A 17,661-nucleotide genomic window follows, 5' to 3' on the forward strand; every position below is an offset into this window, starting at 1 on the left:
CAGAATGGGAGGTGTATGCCTGGAAGGGTTGTTTTTGAAATTATATAAGTCATCATGTTGAAAAATACTTGTACAACCTCACAAATCTCTTTCCAGTTCTTGGCCCCCAGCAACTGCTTTTCAAGTCATGTAGAGTGTTACCAGTACATGCATAATACAGGATCTGGGCAAGGCATAAGTGGAAATTTCAGTTTCTTCAAATCTCTGCTTTCTAAATCTTACCTCCAGGCCTCCCTGGTGGCGCAGGGGTTAAAGACAGCTCTATCAAACTATCGCCAGCCACTGCAGCATGAGTTTCTTTTTTTTTTTTTTAAAGATTTATTTTTATTTATTTATACAAGCACTGAGTACATTCAGAAGCGCGGGAGAGTGAGAGAATTCACCAGAGCCAGAGCCGGGAGCAGAGCAGGCAGAAGGACCGAAGTACACTGCTGAGGGGAGCAGCCGGCGGCAGGAGAGGTCTGCGCGCCATGTGGGGCCCTCCTCCGGTGGCCAGGGAACAGCGGGAATTGAACTGGCGCTGCAGAGGCGGCTGGCAGCTTCGCAACCCAGCGCTCAACCGCTGCGCCACCGGGGAGGCCCTGCAGTATGAGTTTCAACCCACATGGCGCAGCAGACCTCTCTTGTCTCGCCTGCTGCTCCCCTCAGCAGTGTATTTCAGTAGCTCTGCCTGTTCTGCTCCCCATGCTCTCTGGTGAATCCTCTCACCTCCCCACCTCTGGCCTGCACCCCAGTTCTTGTATGCATTAAGTAAATATTTTTTAAATCCTACCTCCTCTTCAAATTCTACCTACCTTATTCCAGGACCCAATTTCTAATTGCAAAAGCTTTTTTTTTTCCTTTAAGAAGTAAAATTTCAGGCCTCCCCTGGTGGTGCAGCGGTTGAGCATTGGGCTGTGAAGCTGCCCGCAGCCTCTGCAGCACTGGTTCGATCCCCGGCCACCGACAAGGGTCCCACATGGCGTGCAGACCTCTCCTGCCGCCCGCTGCTCCCCTCAGCAGTGTATTTTGTCAGTCTGCCTGCTCTGTTCCCCGCTCTGGCTCTGGTGAATTCTCTCACGCTTCTGACTGTACCCAGTGCTTGTATAAATAAATAAATAAATCTTTAAAAAAAAAAAAAAAAAAGAAGTAAAATTTCTTTTCATTCTTCAGCACATCCCTAAAAAGAAGGCAACATGCATGAATCCTTAATAACAGAACTGCTTAATATAACTAAAATTGGTTCTACTGAACCTAAATGATATGTCAGAGGTTATTTTGGTATTACTGCTTCCTTTATAAATTTTTAAAACTTTCCTTCTCAGTGTTTTAAAAATTAGATATTCCAGGGCCTCCCTGGTGGTACAGGGATTAAAGTCTCACCGCTGTCAAGTTGAGCCACTGTTGCCAGCCACTGCAGCATGAGTTCAATTCCCAGCCAGGGAGCTAACCCACATGGTGCAGCAGACTGCCCCGGTCCGCCTGCTGCTCCCTTCTGCAGTGTGTCTCAGGAGATCCGCCTGTTCTGCTCCCCACTCTGTTTCTGGTGAATCCTCTCACCCCTCGCACCTCTACACTCCAGTTCTTGTATGCATAAATAAATATTTTTTTAAAAGTAGATATTTCACAGTTGAATTTCTCTCTCAAAAATTTCCTTGTATTCTGTAGAATTCTTATTGTCTAGACAATTTTGAGTTTGTTTTCAACTCTGGAAACATTTAATAAGTGGTTTAAATTCTAGGAAGTTAGGTTTATTTTCTGGTTTTATTTTATTTTATTTTTAAGATTTATTTATTTATTTATACAAGCACTGGGTACAGTCAGAAGCACAGGAGGGTGAGAGAATTCACCAGAGCCAGGGCAGAGAGCAGAACAGGCAGACCGACGAAATACACTGCTGAGTGGAACAGCTGGCGGCAGGAGAGGTCTGCGCACCATGTGGGACCCTCGCCCAGTAGCCGGGGATCAAACTGGTGCTGCAGAGGCTGCGGGCAGCTTCGCAGCCCAGTGCTCAACCACTGCGCCACTGGGGAGGTCCTGGTTTTATTGTATTGTAATGGAAAATGTTATTTGTATTTGTACAAATAACTTGTTTTTTCAACACATGAATTTGAAAATTATGTTTAAAATTCCAATAGAAAAGATCAAGTACCTTGTATTATTTTTATTTATTTTTTTTAATGATTTATTTATATATGTATTCAAGAGCTGGGGTACAGACCAGAGGTGTGGGGGATGAATGGATTCACCAGAGACAGAGTGGGGAGCAGAACAGGTTGACTGGTTTAAATGTACTGCTGAGGGGAGCAGCGGGCACGCCAGGCAAGGTCTGCTGTGTCATGTGGGTTGCTCCCTGGCTGGTCAGGGATGGAACTCATGCTTCAGTGGCTACGGACAGCTTCATAAGTTGTGTCTTAATCCTTTGTGCCACCAGGGAGGCCCTACCTTGTATTATTTTTAAAACTTCTTCCCTATTACTCCTCTTGATAAACTTCACAGTGTCTATTTAACTATCCCCTAAGTTTCAAAGTAGTGTTGTCCTTCTATTAGCTTATTTTTAGGCCAGCTTTATCGTGATGATTGTATAGCTTTTCATTCTTTTCTTTATGATTTTTATGATTTATTTATGCATACAAGAATCGGGGTCAGAGGTAGGGTGGAGGTAGGTGAGAGGATTTACCAGAGACAGAGTGGGGAACAGAACAGGCAGACTGACTGAAATACACTGCTAAGGGGAGCTTTGGGTAAGACAGGAGAGGTCTGCTGCACCACATGGGTAGCTCCCTGGCTGGCCGAGGATTGAACTGGTGCTGCAGAGGCTGCGGATTGCTTCATAGTGCTGTGCTTAACCCCTTGTGCCACCAGGGAGGCCCCTCTTCTTTATGATTTTATAAGAAAATAGATTTTTAAATTTCCTAACTGTATCTAGACCTTTTTTCTTTTAAATTCAGGTGCAGCTCGCTCCCAAGGAGAATATTTTGATGTGCCCTGGTTGATGTGAACAAAACATTCATCATTTTCTTCATGAACCAAACCGTTGGTTGGGTGGCAAAAATCATCTGCATTTACCCTTGTTGTGTGTGAATTGTGCTTAAATAAGCAACCAGGTATTTCTAGGAAATATGAGTTTGAATAACTGAACAATGGAAATGTGAGTGATTACAAGAAACTCAAGGTCATATATAGTGCAGAAAAGTTCGTCTGTTAAAACTGCGATTGAACACGTTTGTACATTGTAGCATTCTTAGTATGTAAAGCTTTTTTAAATGCCTTTATAAATAAATGATAATTTTTTTTTTTTTAAATGTAGCTATCTGAATACTTTTCTTTGGACTATATATGGCGAGTTGGATCTCTAAATTGTAGAAAAAACTACCCAAGCTGATTTGGGCAGTGGGTCAAATTCTTTACTATACATTCTGTGGTAAAACAAAATTAGACAAGATAATCTAGTCAGGAACCAAAGCTATGTTCTGTTTCTTTCCTCTTTTTTTTTTTTTTTTTAAGATTTATTTTATTTATGCATACAAGAGCTGGGGTGTAGGCCAGAGGTGTGGTGGGGGGTGGTGGTGAGAGGTTTCACCAGAAACAGAGTGGGGAGCAGAACAGGCAGACTGACTGAAATACACTGCTGAGGGGAGCAGCGGGTGAGACAGGAGAGATCTGCTGTGCCATGTGGGGTGCTCCCTGGCTGGGGATCAAACTTGTGCTGCAGTGGCTGCGGATAGCTTCACAGTGCCAAGACTTAACCCCTTGCGCCACCAGAGAGGCCCCTATGTTCTGTTTCTTGGTAGTCATAGTAGCATTATTCACTCTGCACCTTCCTGTTCTCTCTTCTGCTTTCCTCTACATTTTTATTAGGTACACTGCCACCCATGGCTGCCCAAGACATTCTCTTTTCATCACAACCTTGTATTTCTATCCATCATCCATTTTTCTTTTTCTGTGTTCAGATTCTCAGGAGAGTAGATCATATTTTAGTGTAAGGGTTGGTGGCCATGTATCTAGTTCACTTATTTGCAGCAGAGAATGATGTAAGCATCATTCCTTTCAGAATTTTTTTTTTTAAAAGATTTATTTATGTATACAAGAGCTGGGATACAGGCCAGAGATGCGGGGGGTGAGAGGATTCACCAGAGACAGAGTAGAGAACAGAACAGGTGGATTTAATGAAATACACTGCTGAGGGGAGCAGCAGGCGAGACAGGGAGAGGTCTGCTGCGCCATGTGGTCAGCTCCCTGGCTGGCTGGGGGATCGAACTTGTGCTCCAGAGGTTACAGACTGTTTCATAGTGTGGTGCTTAACCCCTTGCACCACCAGGGAGGCCCCCTTTTAGAGGTTTTGACAGGTCTAAACCTAGCTGCCCAGAATATACTTTGTTGGATAAATACTCAATGCCAGATAAGTAAGCTTCATAGAATGGGATAATCTATGGTGTAAGCTTTCTTGTACAGGAGCAGTGAAGTTTTTTCGCCAGCCAATATTTTATACATGCAGCATGTTTTAACAGCCTGAGTATGTGCCAAGTTAAATGTATTTATTTATTTTTAAAGATTTATTTATAGAGGAACTGGGGTAGAGTCAGAGGCATGGGAGGGTGAGAGAATTCACCAGAGACAGAGCGGGGAGCAGAACAGGCAGGTGGAGCTGCTGAGGGGAGCAGTGCGTGAGAGAGGAGAGGTTTGCCGCGTCATGTGGGTTTCTCCTGGCCAGCCGGGAATTGAACCAGTGCTGCAGAGGCTGCGGATAGCTTCACAGTGCAGCACTCAACCCACTGCGCCACTGGGAGGCCCATGCCAGGTTAAATTTAGTCATGAAGGTATTTTCTAACATGTTTTTGATGTTACCTCCGCTAGTACCTAATACCGTTGGAAAGAGGTGGTAGATTGAGGAAATTATTCACCCAGCAAATAGTTACTCATTTTTGGTGTCTGTGTTAAGCATTCTTCTAGATGTTTGGGAAATAGGAATGAACAGAACTGATTAAAAATTCCTGCTAATAGTAGTGAGAACCAGCCAGTAAACAAGTGAAATGTATAAGCTGGTAATAGTGGTGCAGCCAACAGAGAAGAAGGAATTAGGGCAAGGGGTTTAGGAAATGACAAAGGCAAAAGGAAATGACAAGTCCATTCTTAGCATTTTCAGGGAAAAGCAAATAAACCAGCTGAAGTGAAGAGATTAAGTAGATGAGGTTCGGGAAGTTGCCAAGTATCGGAGCATAGGTAGGCCATGGTAAAGTCTTCAGCATTTGCTTTGACTGGGGGGTCCAGTGGAAGCTTTTGAACCAAAGGGATAACATAATCTGATTTACAAAAAGAGTCTCATGATTGCTGATGGTTGAAGAGAGACCACAAGTTTCAAGAGAGGAAGCAGGCTGACTAGTTTAGGACAAGTGGGTAGTAATGCTTGGATATGAGTATGTTTTGCAAGTAGAATTCAGAACTTCCAAATAGGTTACTTGAGGATAGGACAGAGCGAGGTGAGAATGATTCCCAAGGTTTTTGGCCTAAGCAAGCTGAAGAATAGCGTTGGAATTTAAAGAAATGGAGAAATCTGCATAAAGAATATTTATGAAAAGAAGTTTAGATTTGGACATGTGAAATTTTAGATGCCCATTGGACTGGATATGAGTTCTGAGGAGAGATCTAGGCTAGACATACAAATTTAGTACTATGTAGACATGGAATTCAATTCAGTTCATTCACCAGGATAAGATAAAAACAAAATGTCACAAGGCCAGGGTGCTCCCAATGTTCAGAGATCAGATAGGAGGAGCAGTAGAAGAGACTGAGGCAGCTCTCAGAGTTTAAAGGAAACCTGGGAGGGATACTATGGAAGCCAAAATAAGAATATTTTGAGGAATGATAGACCATATCAAAGCTACACTTAGGTCAAATTGCTGCTAACAAGTCAGGCAGGATGACATTGGGAAGTATTAGTGAGTTTAGCAATGTGAAGATTGTGGGTCACCCTTAAAAGACCTGTTTTGGTGGAATGAAAGAATAAAAAACCTGGTGGGAGAGCATCAAAGAAAACATGTAAAGATAGCAGATTAAATAAATCTGTAAGGAATCTTGTATTTCTAAATTTTTATTACACATACTTGGATCTTAGTAAAGTCATAATCCGTTACAGCTTTATTTTATAAAGTTATTTTGTGAAGTTTGATTCATTTGTACATATGTATCTAAGTGCAAGTAAACATTTTCACACAGAATATATATTTTAAACAAATGGGATAATACTATACATAATGTCCCGATGACTTAGACTTAAGGAAAGTTGGAGGACTAATTTTGACCTTAGTAAAAATAAAAGTTAGGGTAAGAGAATGTTTTCTAATTTATACTAACATTGTGAATTGGAAATGGCCTTCCAGCCTTTGAAAAAAATCTACTCTTAAATGACAGAAATGGACACAGATGTAAATGTAGACTTTGATATCAGAAGTGATACATTGAGCAATATGAAATCACTGAAGACAAATCTTTTTCCCTGAGCAGAGTGTATTCATAAGAAAATTCTAATGCCATTAAGCGCATATGATGAACTCTCAGACGTGGTTATCTAAAATTCCCAGTATTCTAGAGAATAAAAATTTAGCTAAATTCTGTTCTGCAAGTTTTGCTTATGTAATGCATTGAAACAAAGCCTCTGAAATAACAGCATTTTCCTTTAATTTCTAAACATTGGCAGTAGATATTAAATAAATAATACATACGTGCTACAAGAATTAAGAACTATTTTTTGGCCTACAACAGATCCATTGGAACTCTGTTCCTATAAACTCATGTGACCTGTATGTGAGACAGATGCAATCCTTAAATTAACCATTTCATATATAACTTGAATATTTTTTTTCCATATGTTGATTTTTAACACTGGTCAGTGCACCTCTTCCTAATTCCTCCCTTTGGCACTTCTATTTTATGTCACCATAGTTAACCTCAACCTGATGCCTTACTCTAGAAATAGACATTTATTTGTATAAAACTGATTGAGGGGCTTAACTTTAGATGGGGAAGAACATTCAGAGATTTCGGACGTGCTGTAATAATCTGTTTCTTAAACCTCATCACTTGATAACCAGGGTGTTGGGAAATTTATTTTACTACACATTTTTAAAAAGCTCTTTTATATGCAGTATTAATGCTGTGTTGAATAATTGGGTTTTCAGAATTGTTGACAAAAATTTTCTTGAATCAGCAGTTTTTTGCTACTTAAATATTCTACTTCTGAATGATTGGATTGAATGGCATTGACAATTTATAATGTATATTTAAGCGTTTAGATTGAGGATGTTTGTTTTTCATGGCATTAAGCAGTGCAATGTCTTCTGCATCCAGGAGCCAACCTTCCATATGAAGATGGGTGAGGCTTGGCAGTCGTGATACACATTGACTCAAAAACTTGAGCGTTGTGGCTTGAGTTTTGATACAATCTGTGAAATGCCTGGTTATACACAGCTGCTGCAATTTTGGCAGGTTGTCCAGTGTTTGAAAGAAATTTTTATATCCTTCTTCTGTGATTTTGTGATTTACTGAAAGATTTAAGATCTCAAGGTTCTGGAAACCTCCAATGATTGCTACCTTGGCTATAAAAACAAAAGATTTATGGAAACAAAATCATAAGGACTATCTCAGTAATGGTAGACTAGGTTCTCTGAACCAATCTCCTTCCCTGCAATCACCAAAAATGGAAATTGCTCCAGTATTTTCTAAATACCTCCCGGATTTCCAGAGTGACATCACCAAGATGACAAATAAGTCATTCCTACTTAACTGTCCCTCAAAAACAAAATATTCAGATCCGTAAAGAATGTAGAACAAGACACCACTGTCCAAATCCTACAACACTGGGGTGACCTGGAAGCACTCTGCACGAATGCAACAAAGACAGACTATGTTAGAAGGATACTGGAGAGAGCCACACATCTGCGTGATAGCAGGCAGGTGAAGAGGGAGACACACAGAGGTGGCAGTCTGGGGTAAGTCTGCCAGAACAACTGATGCATGGGGTGTGGGGAGCAAGGGGGATAGTAGAGACAGTGTGGAGTGGAGGACCTGTGGTGCATGTGGACTGGGACCACAGCCTGAGGGCGACAGAGAAGGGACACTAGACAACAGCACCCCCTGCCCTACTTTTAGGATCTGTGCAGCTGTCCCCTTCTCCCCTCCATGGACTGCAGCAGCTCACCCACCATCCCGTTTGCTTATAGTACCTACACCTACAGCAGCCAGCCATAACCAAACACTAATTATTTTTAGAGGGGCGCATGTTTTTCTTGACATGCTGTGAAGAGCTTGACTAATACCACTGAAACAATTTATCTGAGGGTAGCTTACCAATTTCCAACACACTGTCATCGTCCAAATTCTGGCAACATGAGAGAACCCGGAGACACTGAAGATGCTGGCACTGCTGGATAATCAACTTGCCAACGTGATGAATCCCATCTCCCTCAGGAAGGATCAATTCTTCCAGGTTACTAAGAGAGCCTAAAGCATAGGCTATCAGAAGAAACAACAATGTAATCTTGCCTCAAAGTCATGTACAGTCCAGGAGACCCTATGTAGCATAGAGGCTGTTCCTCCTCAAAAGCAAGAGAAGGCTCAGTCTACACCTCGATTGTCTGCTACTTTTAGACACTATTCCCCAACAATCTCTCCTGTGCTGAAGCCCAGAATGCATGTTATATCTCCATTTCCTTTTTTAAAATGAAAATGTCTACTGACTTCAAGGATACAAACTTGGTCTTCAGTGCCTTCACCCTTGTTGCTTGTCATCAAACCTCCTGCCTCTCTTCAGTGATCTACCCCTGCCTCCAGTACTAAATCCTCAGTCACTGCTCTCCTAGCTTTCTTCACACTTTGATCCCTTCTTAGCATGGTACATTACGTTTTTTGTTTTTTTTTTTTTTAAAGATTTATTTATTTATTTATACAAGCACTGGGTACAGTCAGAAGTGCAGAGGGTGAGAGGATTCACCAGAGCCAGAGCGGGGAACAGAACAGGCAGAGTGATGAAATACACTGCTGAGGGGAGCAGTGGGGATGGCAGGAGAGGTCTGCGCGCCATGTGGGACCCTCACCCGGCCGCCGGGGATTGAACCGGCGCCGCAGAGGCTGCAGGCAGCTTCGCAACCCAGCGCTCAACCACTGCGCCATCGGGGAGGCCCTAGCATGGTACATTATGGATCAATCTCTAGATCGCTAGAAAGTTCTCTACTTCTGAGGCCTCAAAACTGAAAATGTTTAGAATACTCTCTGGGATAAAACAATGACCCGGGCTTATCTTTTGTTTTCCCCATCCCAGTTTTTTTTTTTTAAAGATTTATTTATTTTTATACAAGAGCTGGGGTAAGGCCAGAGGTGCAGGATGGTGAGAGGATTCACCAGAGACAGAGCAGGGAGCAGAACAGGCAGCTGACTGAAACACTGCTGAGGGGAACAGCACACGTGATAGGAGAGGTCTGCCACGCCAAGTGGGATTTTCCCCCACTGGCCGGAACTGAACCCATACTGCAGAGGCTGCGGACAGCTTCACAGCACTGCGCTCAACGGGCTGCACCACCGGGGAGTCCCCCACCCCACAACCCAGTTCTATCAGTCATTTCTCCATGGAATTAGGTTCCTTTCAGGGAGTCATGTATTTAGAAGCTCTGGGCAGCCAGTATGCCCCTTAGTACTAGGGTGCTTTGTAGTCTCTTGCTTGACTGAGTTGAGAACTATGTATATGTGTGGGTACATAGAAACATATTGGAACATGCATATCCACATATGTATGTAGATTTAATTATACAAGTTAAAAGCCATGGTTCGGGCCTCCCCGGTGGCACAGCGGTTGAGCGCTGGGTTGCGAAGCCGCCTGCGGCCTCAGCGGCGCAGGTTCGATCCCTGGCTGCTCCCCGGCCACCAGAGGAGGGTCCCACATGGCGCGCAGACCTCTCCTGCTGCCCCGCTGCTCCCCTCAGCAGTGTACTTCGGTCCTTCTGCCTGCTCTGCTCCCCGCTCTGGCTCTGGTGAATTCTCTCACCCTCCCGTGCTTCTGACTGTACCCAGTGCATGTATGAACAAAAAAACAAACAAACAAACAAATAAATAAATAAAACATGCCTCTATAAAATTAAAAAAAAAAAGAAAATTAAAAAAAAATTAAAAGCCATGGTTCCACATCAGTATTTCCAATTCCAATCTAACACTTCAAAGATCTTTCTGGCTTCCCCATTCAATATAAATTCCTCTCCAACAATGCGGAAACTATAACTAATACCTGCCAATTTGTTTAATAAACCTGTGTGCATATACCCACCACTTTAACCTTCTTGCTTCGCCCCACTTACATGGTTAACCTTCACAGAAAAGAGACAGGAAGACGAAACCCAAGTGACTTAAGCATGCTAAAATGGAGAAACTTCATTACTCATCCAACTCTCTTTATCCTCCCCTGTGCTAAAGACAAGACAACATGCCCAAGATGGACTCTTTTATGCTAAACTCCATGTCACCAAACTGAAACATTAAATTAGAGTTTCAGTTCTCCCAGAATTGGTACTTAACTAGTCAATCAGGAATCACCTGACCAGTAGTTAGGTAATCTGCCTGACAGACCCCCAACATTGCATAAAGGAAAGTAATCTTAATATAACCAAACTGCTTTTTGTCTAAAGTTCCTTATTCCTGCTCCCTCTGCCTGTAAGCCTTTAATTTTTTACAGCTCCTCAAGGCTTCTTTCTGTTTGCTAGATTGAATGTTGCACAATTTGAATCCAGTCGTGCCTAAAACTCAAAAACTTTAGTATGCCTTAGTTTTTTTTTAAACCTTTTAGGATTTTTTCCATGAGCAAAGATTACCTTTGTGGTCATTTTAAAAACCTGAAAATGAGGGTCTCACCTGGTGGCGCAGCAGTTGAGCACTGGATTGCGAAGCTGCCCGCAGCCTCTGCAGCGGCAATTCCATCCCCTGCCGCCAGGCGAGGGTCCCACATGGCACGAGACCTCTCCTGCCGCCCGCTGCTCCCCTCAGCAGTGTACTTCGGTCCTTCTGCCTGCTCTGCTCCCCGCTCTGGCTCTGGTGAATTCTCTCACCCTCCCGCGCTTCTGACTATACCCAGTGCTTGTATAAATAAATCTTAAAAAAAAAAAAAAAAAAAAAAACTGAAAATGTACTTAAGCTCTTTCTATAGTTCTCATTTTGTTAAATCTGAGTTTTCATGTACTGAGTTTTCTTTTTTTTTTTATTTTTTATTTTTAAAGATTTATTTGTTTATTTATACAAGCACTGGGTACAGTCAGAAGCGCGGGAGGGTGAGAGGATTTACCAGAGCCAGAGCGGGAGGCAGAGCAGGCAGAAGGACCGAAGTACACTGCTGAGGGGAGCAGCGGGCCGCAGGAGAGGTCTGCGCACCATGCAGGGCCCTCCTCCGGTGGCCGGGGAGCGGCCGGGGATCGAACCGGCGCAGCAGAGGCCGCGGGCAGCTTCGCAACCCAGCGCTCAACCGCTGCGCCACCGGGGAGGCCCTGTACTGAGTTTTCTTAATCTTAAAAGATAGGTTTATCTATATTCCATAAACCTTTCAAACAACAGTTATATAACATGTTTAGAATAGTTACCTGACAATGGAATTACGTAGTGCTATACTGATAAAATATATATTCTAATAAGTCAGTCACACTGAGAACACTGCTTTGAATGAAATCAAGTAAGATCAAGTCATTTGATCTTCCTCCTAACTAAAAAGGGCTGCTAAAACATGTGATTTGTTGTAGTGTGAGATAATCACCTCAAAAGGATGAGGTAGTATTTTCTCAATAGGATTAGAGTAGGACTCTTGTCACCTTCGCATGGGAACTAGAGGTCAATCAAGGCCCACCAAAGCCTTTCATGTGAGGGCCTCCAGACAAAGAGAAGCGTCTGTTCTTTCCCAAGTCCTTCACCTAAAGAAGAAATCGGTATGCTCTAAACTTCTACCCTTTTCCTAATCAAAAAAGCAATCACCAATCTCCCTTCTATGACTTAGAAGTTGCACTCTCATCCAGTTGTAGTTTTACCTAGCACATGTTTTCTTAATCTAAGAATTCATCTTTATTCTCAGAGTAAGGATGAGTTCACTCCCTTCTTTTCTGTCATGTGAATCTTTCCCCACTGTGTCCTTTATGCTCTAGATCACAAAATGCATGATAAATATTGCTGGTGTGCTCGATTCTGTAGCATTTTCAACCATTTAAATTCACTCTGAACATATTAAGTTGATTGTTTTTCTCGCTAACCTATGTGATGCTGTTTCAATTACCTCTCCAGTCAGAAGAACTTGGAGTGGGGGTTATAGAATGATTTCTTTTGTGTCCTACTCACACACACACACACACACACACAATGGCTAATACAAGAAAAGGATTGGAGGATTAAGGGGAAAGAATAGAGAGTAAGTAAAAGGCACTATTTTGTAAACATACCAAATTTTTCTGATGCTTCCTCATCAGTTATTACTTGGCTTCTAAGGTTTAGTATCTTCAGAGAAGTGAAATTTGGCAAAGAAATGACTATAAAAGAAAAAAATTAAAATTTGTTATGTCAGCCACATCTGTTACCAAAAAGTAATGTGTTCAAAGAGTATTTATTTCTAAAGTAATAGAAATTAATAACTCAGATTGAAGTAACTAGTTTGACTAAATAAACTTTTTTTTTAATAGAGGCATGATTTATTTATTTATTAATTTATTTGTTTGTTTATACAAGCACTGGGTACAGTCAGAAGCGCAGGAGGGTGAGAGAATTCACCAGAGCCAGAGTAGGGAGCAGAGCAGGCAGAAGGAGCGAAGTACACTGCTGAGGGGAGCAGCGGGCGGCAGGAGAGGTCTGCGCGCCATGTGGGACCCTCCTCTGGTGGCCGGGGAGCAGCTGGGGATCAAACCGGCGCCGCAGAGGCCACGGGCAGCTTCGCAACCCAGCGCTCAACCGCTGCGCCACCGGGGAGGCCCTAAATAAACTTTTTTTTTAAAGATTTGTTTATTTATGCATACAAGAACTGGGGTACAGGCCAGAGGTGTGAGTGTGGGGGGATGAGAGGATTCACCAGAGACAGAGTGGGAAACAGAACAGGCAGACTGACTGAAATACACTGCTGAGGGGAGCAGCAGGCGAGACAGGAGAGGTCTGCTCTGCCATGTGGGTTAGCTCCCTGGCCAGGGATCGAATTCGTGCTGCAGTGGCTGTGGATAGCTTCAGAGTACTGTGACTCAACCCCTTGCACCACCAGGAAGGCCCCGACTAAATAAACTTTTTTAAAAAGATTTATTTATACATACAAGAGCTGGGGTACAGGCCAGAGATGTAGGGGGTGAGAAGATCCACCAGAGACAGAGTGGGGAATGGAATAGGCAGACTGACTGAAATACAATGCTGAGGGGAGCAGCGGGTGAGACAGGAGAGGTCTGCCTCACCATGTGGGTTTCTCCCTGGCCAGCCGGGGATCGAACTCGTGCTGCAGAGGCTGTGAATTGCTTCCTAGTACGGTGCTTGACACCTTGCACCGCCCGGGAGGCCCATAAATAAACTTTTTTTCAGGAAATCTGACTATGAAATTTTAATTTTGGAAGCAAATATACCTCCTTTATGGTCAGATGCTGATTACCACAGTTTTGTTCTTTAACATCAATTGCATTTTTTTTTTTAAGGCTCACCCATTTTTTTTTTAATTTTTTTTTTTTTTTATAGAGGCATGCTTTATTTATTTGTTTGCTGGTTTGTTTGTTTGTTTTTGTTTATACATGCACTGGGTACAGTCAGAAGTGCGGGAGGGTGAGAGAATTCACCAGAGCCAGAGCGGGGAGCAGAGCAGGCAGAAGGACCGAAGTACACTGCTGAGGGGAGCAGCGGGCGGCAGGAGAGGTCTGCACGCCATGTGGGACCCTCCTCCGGTGGCCGGGGAGCGGCCGGGGATCGAACCGGCGCCGCAGAGGCCGCGGGCAGCTTCGCAACCCAGCGCTCAACCGTTGCGCCACCGGGGAGGCCCAACATCAATTGCATTTTAAAAATTTGTTTTTTAAAAGTGATTAAAATGAATGCGTGTCCACAGAAACACATTAAAACAAAACACTACAATTACAGCTCTTACCAAAAGGAGCAGGTTTAAAATATGGCCCCAAAAACTTAATTTCTTGGAGTTTCTTGCAGGAGGCAAGTGCAGTCATGAGAGACTCAAGATCCGAGAAGATTTTACATTGCAGGTGTAACACGTGAAGATTTGGAGAATTCTGAATTAATTTGACTGTAAAATACCAAATATGTCAGAAATTTGAGACTAAATTTCTATCAGAATTAGCCATATAATTTATCATTCTGCCTCAACAATACTGTATTAAAATAAAGCACCAAAATAATGATCCAGAGTTCAGTTCAGGTTCTGCAACTAACTAGTGAGCTCTTGTGAACTTGGACATGAACAGAACCCTGCCTGGGGATCAGTTTTCTATAAAAATAAGGGCATTGATGTAGTAGATCACTTCAACTTTAACATCCTATGTTTGCACATGACATTTACACGAATGAATACTATACAAAGAAACGTAAAGTCAGTAACAACTCCGAAGCAAAAACTAAAATTGATGCCCAAATTGCAGACAAATGTAAAAAAGGTATCATATCCAACTTCAATAAATTTTTTGCACAGAACTCTGCCTTATCAAATCCATAGAGATTTACATTTCCTCGGCCTCCAGTGTTCAGTAGCTACTAAACTAGGGGACTGATGACACTTAAGTCATTTAACTAAATGATATACTGAGAAAGATGGGTCTTGTCAACCATGAGGGCAGGCTAGTGAGAAATCAACAAATACTTCTGATGGATAACAACCCACAAATTTCTTTCCCCTGATCTGGTACATTTCTAAGTTGCAATGTATGCCGTTTAAAAAAAAAAAAATACAAGATAAAAGAACTCTACAAAATATTATTTATTTATTTATTTATTTATTTATTTATTTATATTTATACAAGCACTGGGTACAGTCAGAAGCGCAGGAGTGTGAGAGAATTCACCAGAGCCAGAGCGGGGAGCAGAGCAGGCAGAAGGACCGAAGTACACTGCTGAGGGGAGCAGCGGGCGGCAGGAGAGGTCTGCGCACCACGTGGGACCCTCCTCCAGTGGCTGGGGAGCAGCCGGGGATTGAACCAGCGCTGCAGAGGCTGCGGGCAGCTTCGTGACCCAGCACTCAACTGCTGCGTCACCGGGGAGGCCCTCTATAAACTATTTTGAAGAGGCAGTATACTTGTGGTTCAAAGCTTACTTCTCCAAATTCCAGATCTACCACTTCCTTAGCTGGGTAACCATGTGCAAATTATTTATTACCTCTCTATATAATCCTCAATTTTTCCCCTCTAAAAGGAGAATAATAGTACCTTGCCTCATAGTGTGAAGGTTAAATGAGAAATGCTTAGAACAATTCCTAAGCATATAGTATGGGCTCAAAAAATTATACATTATTTCTTGGGCCTCCCTGGTGGCACAAGGGGTTAAGTCAGTACTATCAAGCTATAGTGAGCCACTGCAGCATGAGTTCGATCCCCCACCAGGGAGCTAACCCACATAGTGCAGCAGACCTCTCTTGTTTTACCCATTGCTCCCCTCAGCAGTGTATTTCTGGTAAATCCTCTCACTCCCCGCACCTCTGGCCTATACCCCAAGCTCTTTTTTTTTTAAAAGATTTATTTATGCATACAAGAGCTGGGGTACAGGCCAAAAGTGTGTGGGGAGGTGAGAGGATTCACCAGAGACAGAGTGGGGAGCAGAACGGGCAGACTGACCAAAGTACACTGCTGAGGGGAGCAGCGGGCGAGTCAGGAGAGGTCTGCTGTGCCATGTGGATTGCTCCCTGGCCAGGGATCGAACTTGTGCTGCAGTAGCTGCAAATTGCCTCACAGTGCTAACATTTAACCCCTTGCGCCATCAGGGAGGCCCCAATAAATAAATCTTTTTTTTTTTTAAGATTGATTTATTGATTGATTTATACATACATACATACAAGCACTGGGTACAGTCAAAAGCGCGGGAGGGTGAGAGAATTCACCAGAGCCAGAGCAGGGAGCAGAGGCAGAAGGACCGAAGTACACTGCTGAGGGGAGCAGCGGGCGGCAGGAGAGGTCTGCGCGCCATGTGGGACCCTCCTCCGGTGGTCGGGGAGCAGCCGGGGATCGAACCGGCACTGCAGAGGCTGCGGGCAGCTTCGCAACCCAGCGCTCAACCGCTGCGCCACCGGGGAGGCCCCCAATAAATAAATCTTAAAAAAAAAATTATACAGGGCCTCCCCGGTGGCGCAGCGGTTGAGCCCGCAGCCTCTGCAGTGCCGGTTTGATTCCCGGCTGCTCCCCGGCCACTGGAGGAGGGTCCCACATGGCGCGCAGACCTCTCCTGCCGCCCGCTGCTCCCCTCAGCAGTGTACTTCGGTCCTTCTGCCTGCTCTGCTCCCAGCTCTGGCTCTGGTGAATTCTCTCACCCTCCTGCGCTTCTGACTGTACCCAGTGCTTGTATAAATAAGTTAAATAAATACATAAATACATAAATAAATAAATCTTTAAAAAAATTATACATATTTTTTCTTGCTTAATGAGAAAGAGTGCCATTCCCACAGTTTACCATGGATGCAGGCTACACCTTACTCAGATCCACAAAGCTTTTCCAAATGATACAAAGTCAAAATGTCATCCTTACCTAGCTTGGAAAGCCCATACTCAGCTGAAATGTGGATCAATAATTTATTCATATGTTGGAAATTCAGTTCTTCAGGAATAGCTGTAAAAACATTATCTTTTTTATCCAGGTTCACAGACAATTCTTTCAGGCACAGAAACTTGTCCAAATTAGAAAAGAGTTGATCTAGAAAGCAATACACAGTATCCATTAATCTAAAGAGTTCCAAATGAAAAACTTGATACTGCTTTTTGCCATATTAACTGGTTACTATACAGGAAGACCTCTTGTTACTCTCTGGATTAACAAAAATATCTCCTCAATGAGTAGTGCTGAGACAACTGGATTTCAACATGCAAAAGAATAAATGTGGACCCACTACTTCCCTAACTTAAAATGGATCAACAACCTAAATATAACAGCTAAAAACCATACAACTCTTGACAGAAACAGGGATTAAACTTCATGACTGGATTTGAAAATGAATTCTTAGATATGCTACCAATGCAACTGCAAAAGAGAAAAAATACAGATAAATCAGACTTAGGTGAAAATATAAAACTCAGGCGCATTAAAGGGTATATTCAGAAAATTAAGACAATCTATGATACAGAAGAAAAAAAATTTTTTTTAGAGGCATGTTATTTATTTGTTTGTTTGTTTGTTTTGTTTATACAAGCACTGGGTACAGTCAGAAGCACGGGAGGGTGAGAGAATTCACCAGAGCCAGAGTGGGGAGCAGAGCAGGCAGAAGGACCGAAGTACACTGCTGAGGGGAGCAGCGGGCGGCAGGAGAGGTCTGCGCGCCATGTGGGACCCTCCTCCGGTGGCCGGGAAGCAGCCGGGGATCGAACCGGTGCCACAGAGGCCGCAGTCAGCTTTGCCACCCAGTGCTCAACAGCTGCGCCACCTGGGAGGCCCCAGAAGAAAATATTTTTAAACCATGTGTCCATTAAGGATTTAGTGTCCAGAATATACAAAGAACGCTTTAGC

The 17,661-nt window shown here is 43.2% G+C and overlaps 1 protein-coding gene across 1 annotated transcript in view; it reads right to left on the bottom strand.

The window, feature by feature from the left end:
- Nucleotides 1-7,209: 7,209 nt before the first annotated feature.
- Nucleotides 7,210-17,661, bottom strand: part of NAIP (NLR family apoptosis inhibitory protein) — a gene marked incomplete at both ends in the record, with an annotated part of 37,446 nt that continues 26,994 nt past the window's right edge. Inside the window, 5 exons of the mRNA XM_084232945.1 lie at nt 7,210-7,574; nt 8,326-8,490; nt 12,435-12,521; nt 14,096-14,248; nt 16,690-16,854. Of these exons, the coding sequence (XP_084089071.1) occupies nt 7,210-7,574; nt 8,326-8,490; nt 12,435-12,521; nt 14,096-14,248; nt 16,690-16,854 (935 nt within the window). The remainder of the gene's footprint in view (nt 7,575-8,325; nt 8,491-12,434; nt 12,522-14,095; nt 14,249-16,689; nt 16,855-17,661) is intronic.

Source organism: Talpa europaea, assembly GCF_964194135.1.
Source record: "Talpa europaea genome assembly, chromosome: 5".
Classification (NCBI taxonomy): domain Eukaryota; kingdom Metazoa; phylum Chordata; class Mammalia; order Eulipotyphla; family Talpidae; genus Talpa; species Talpa europaea.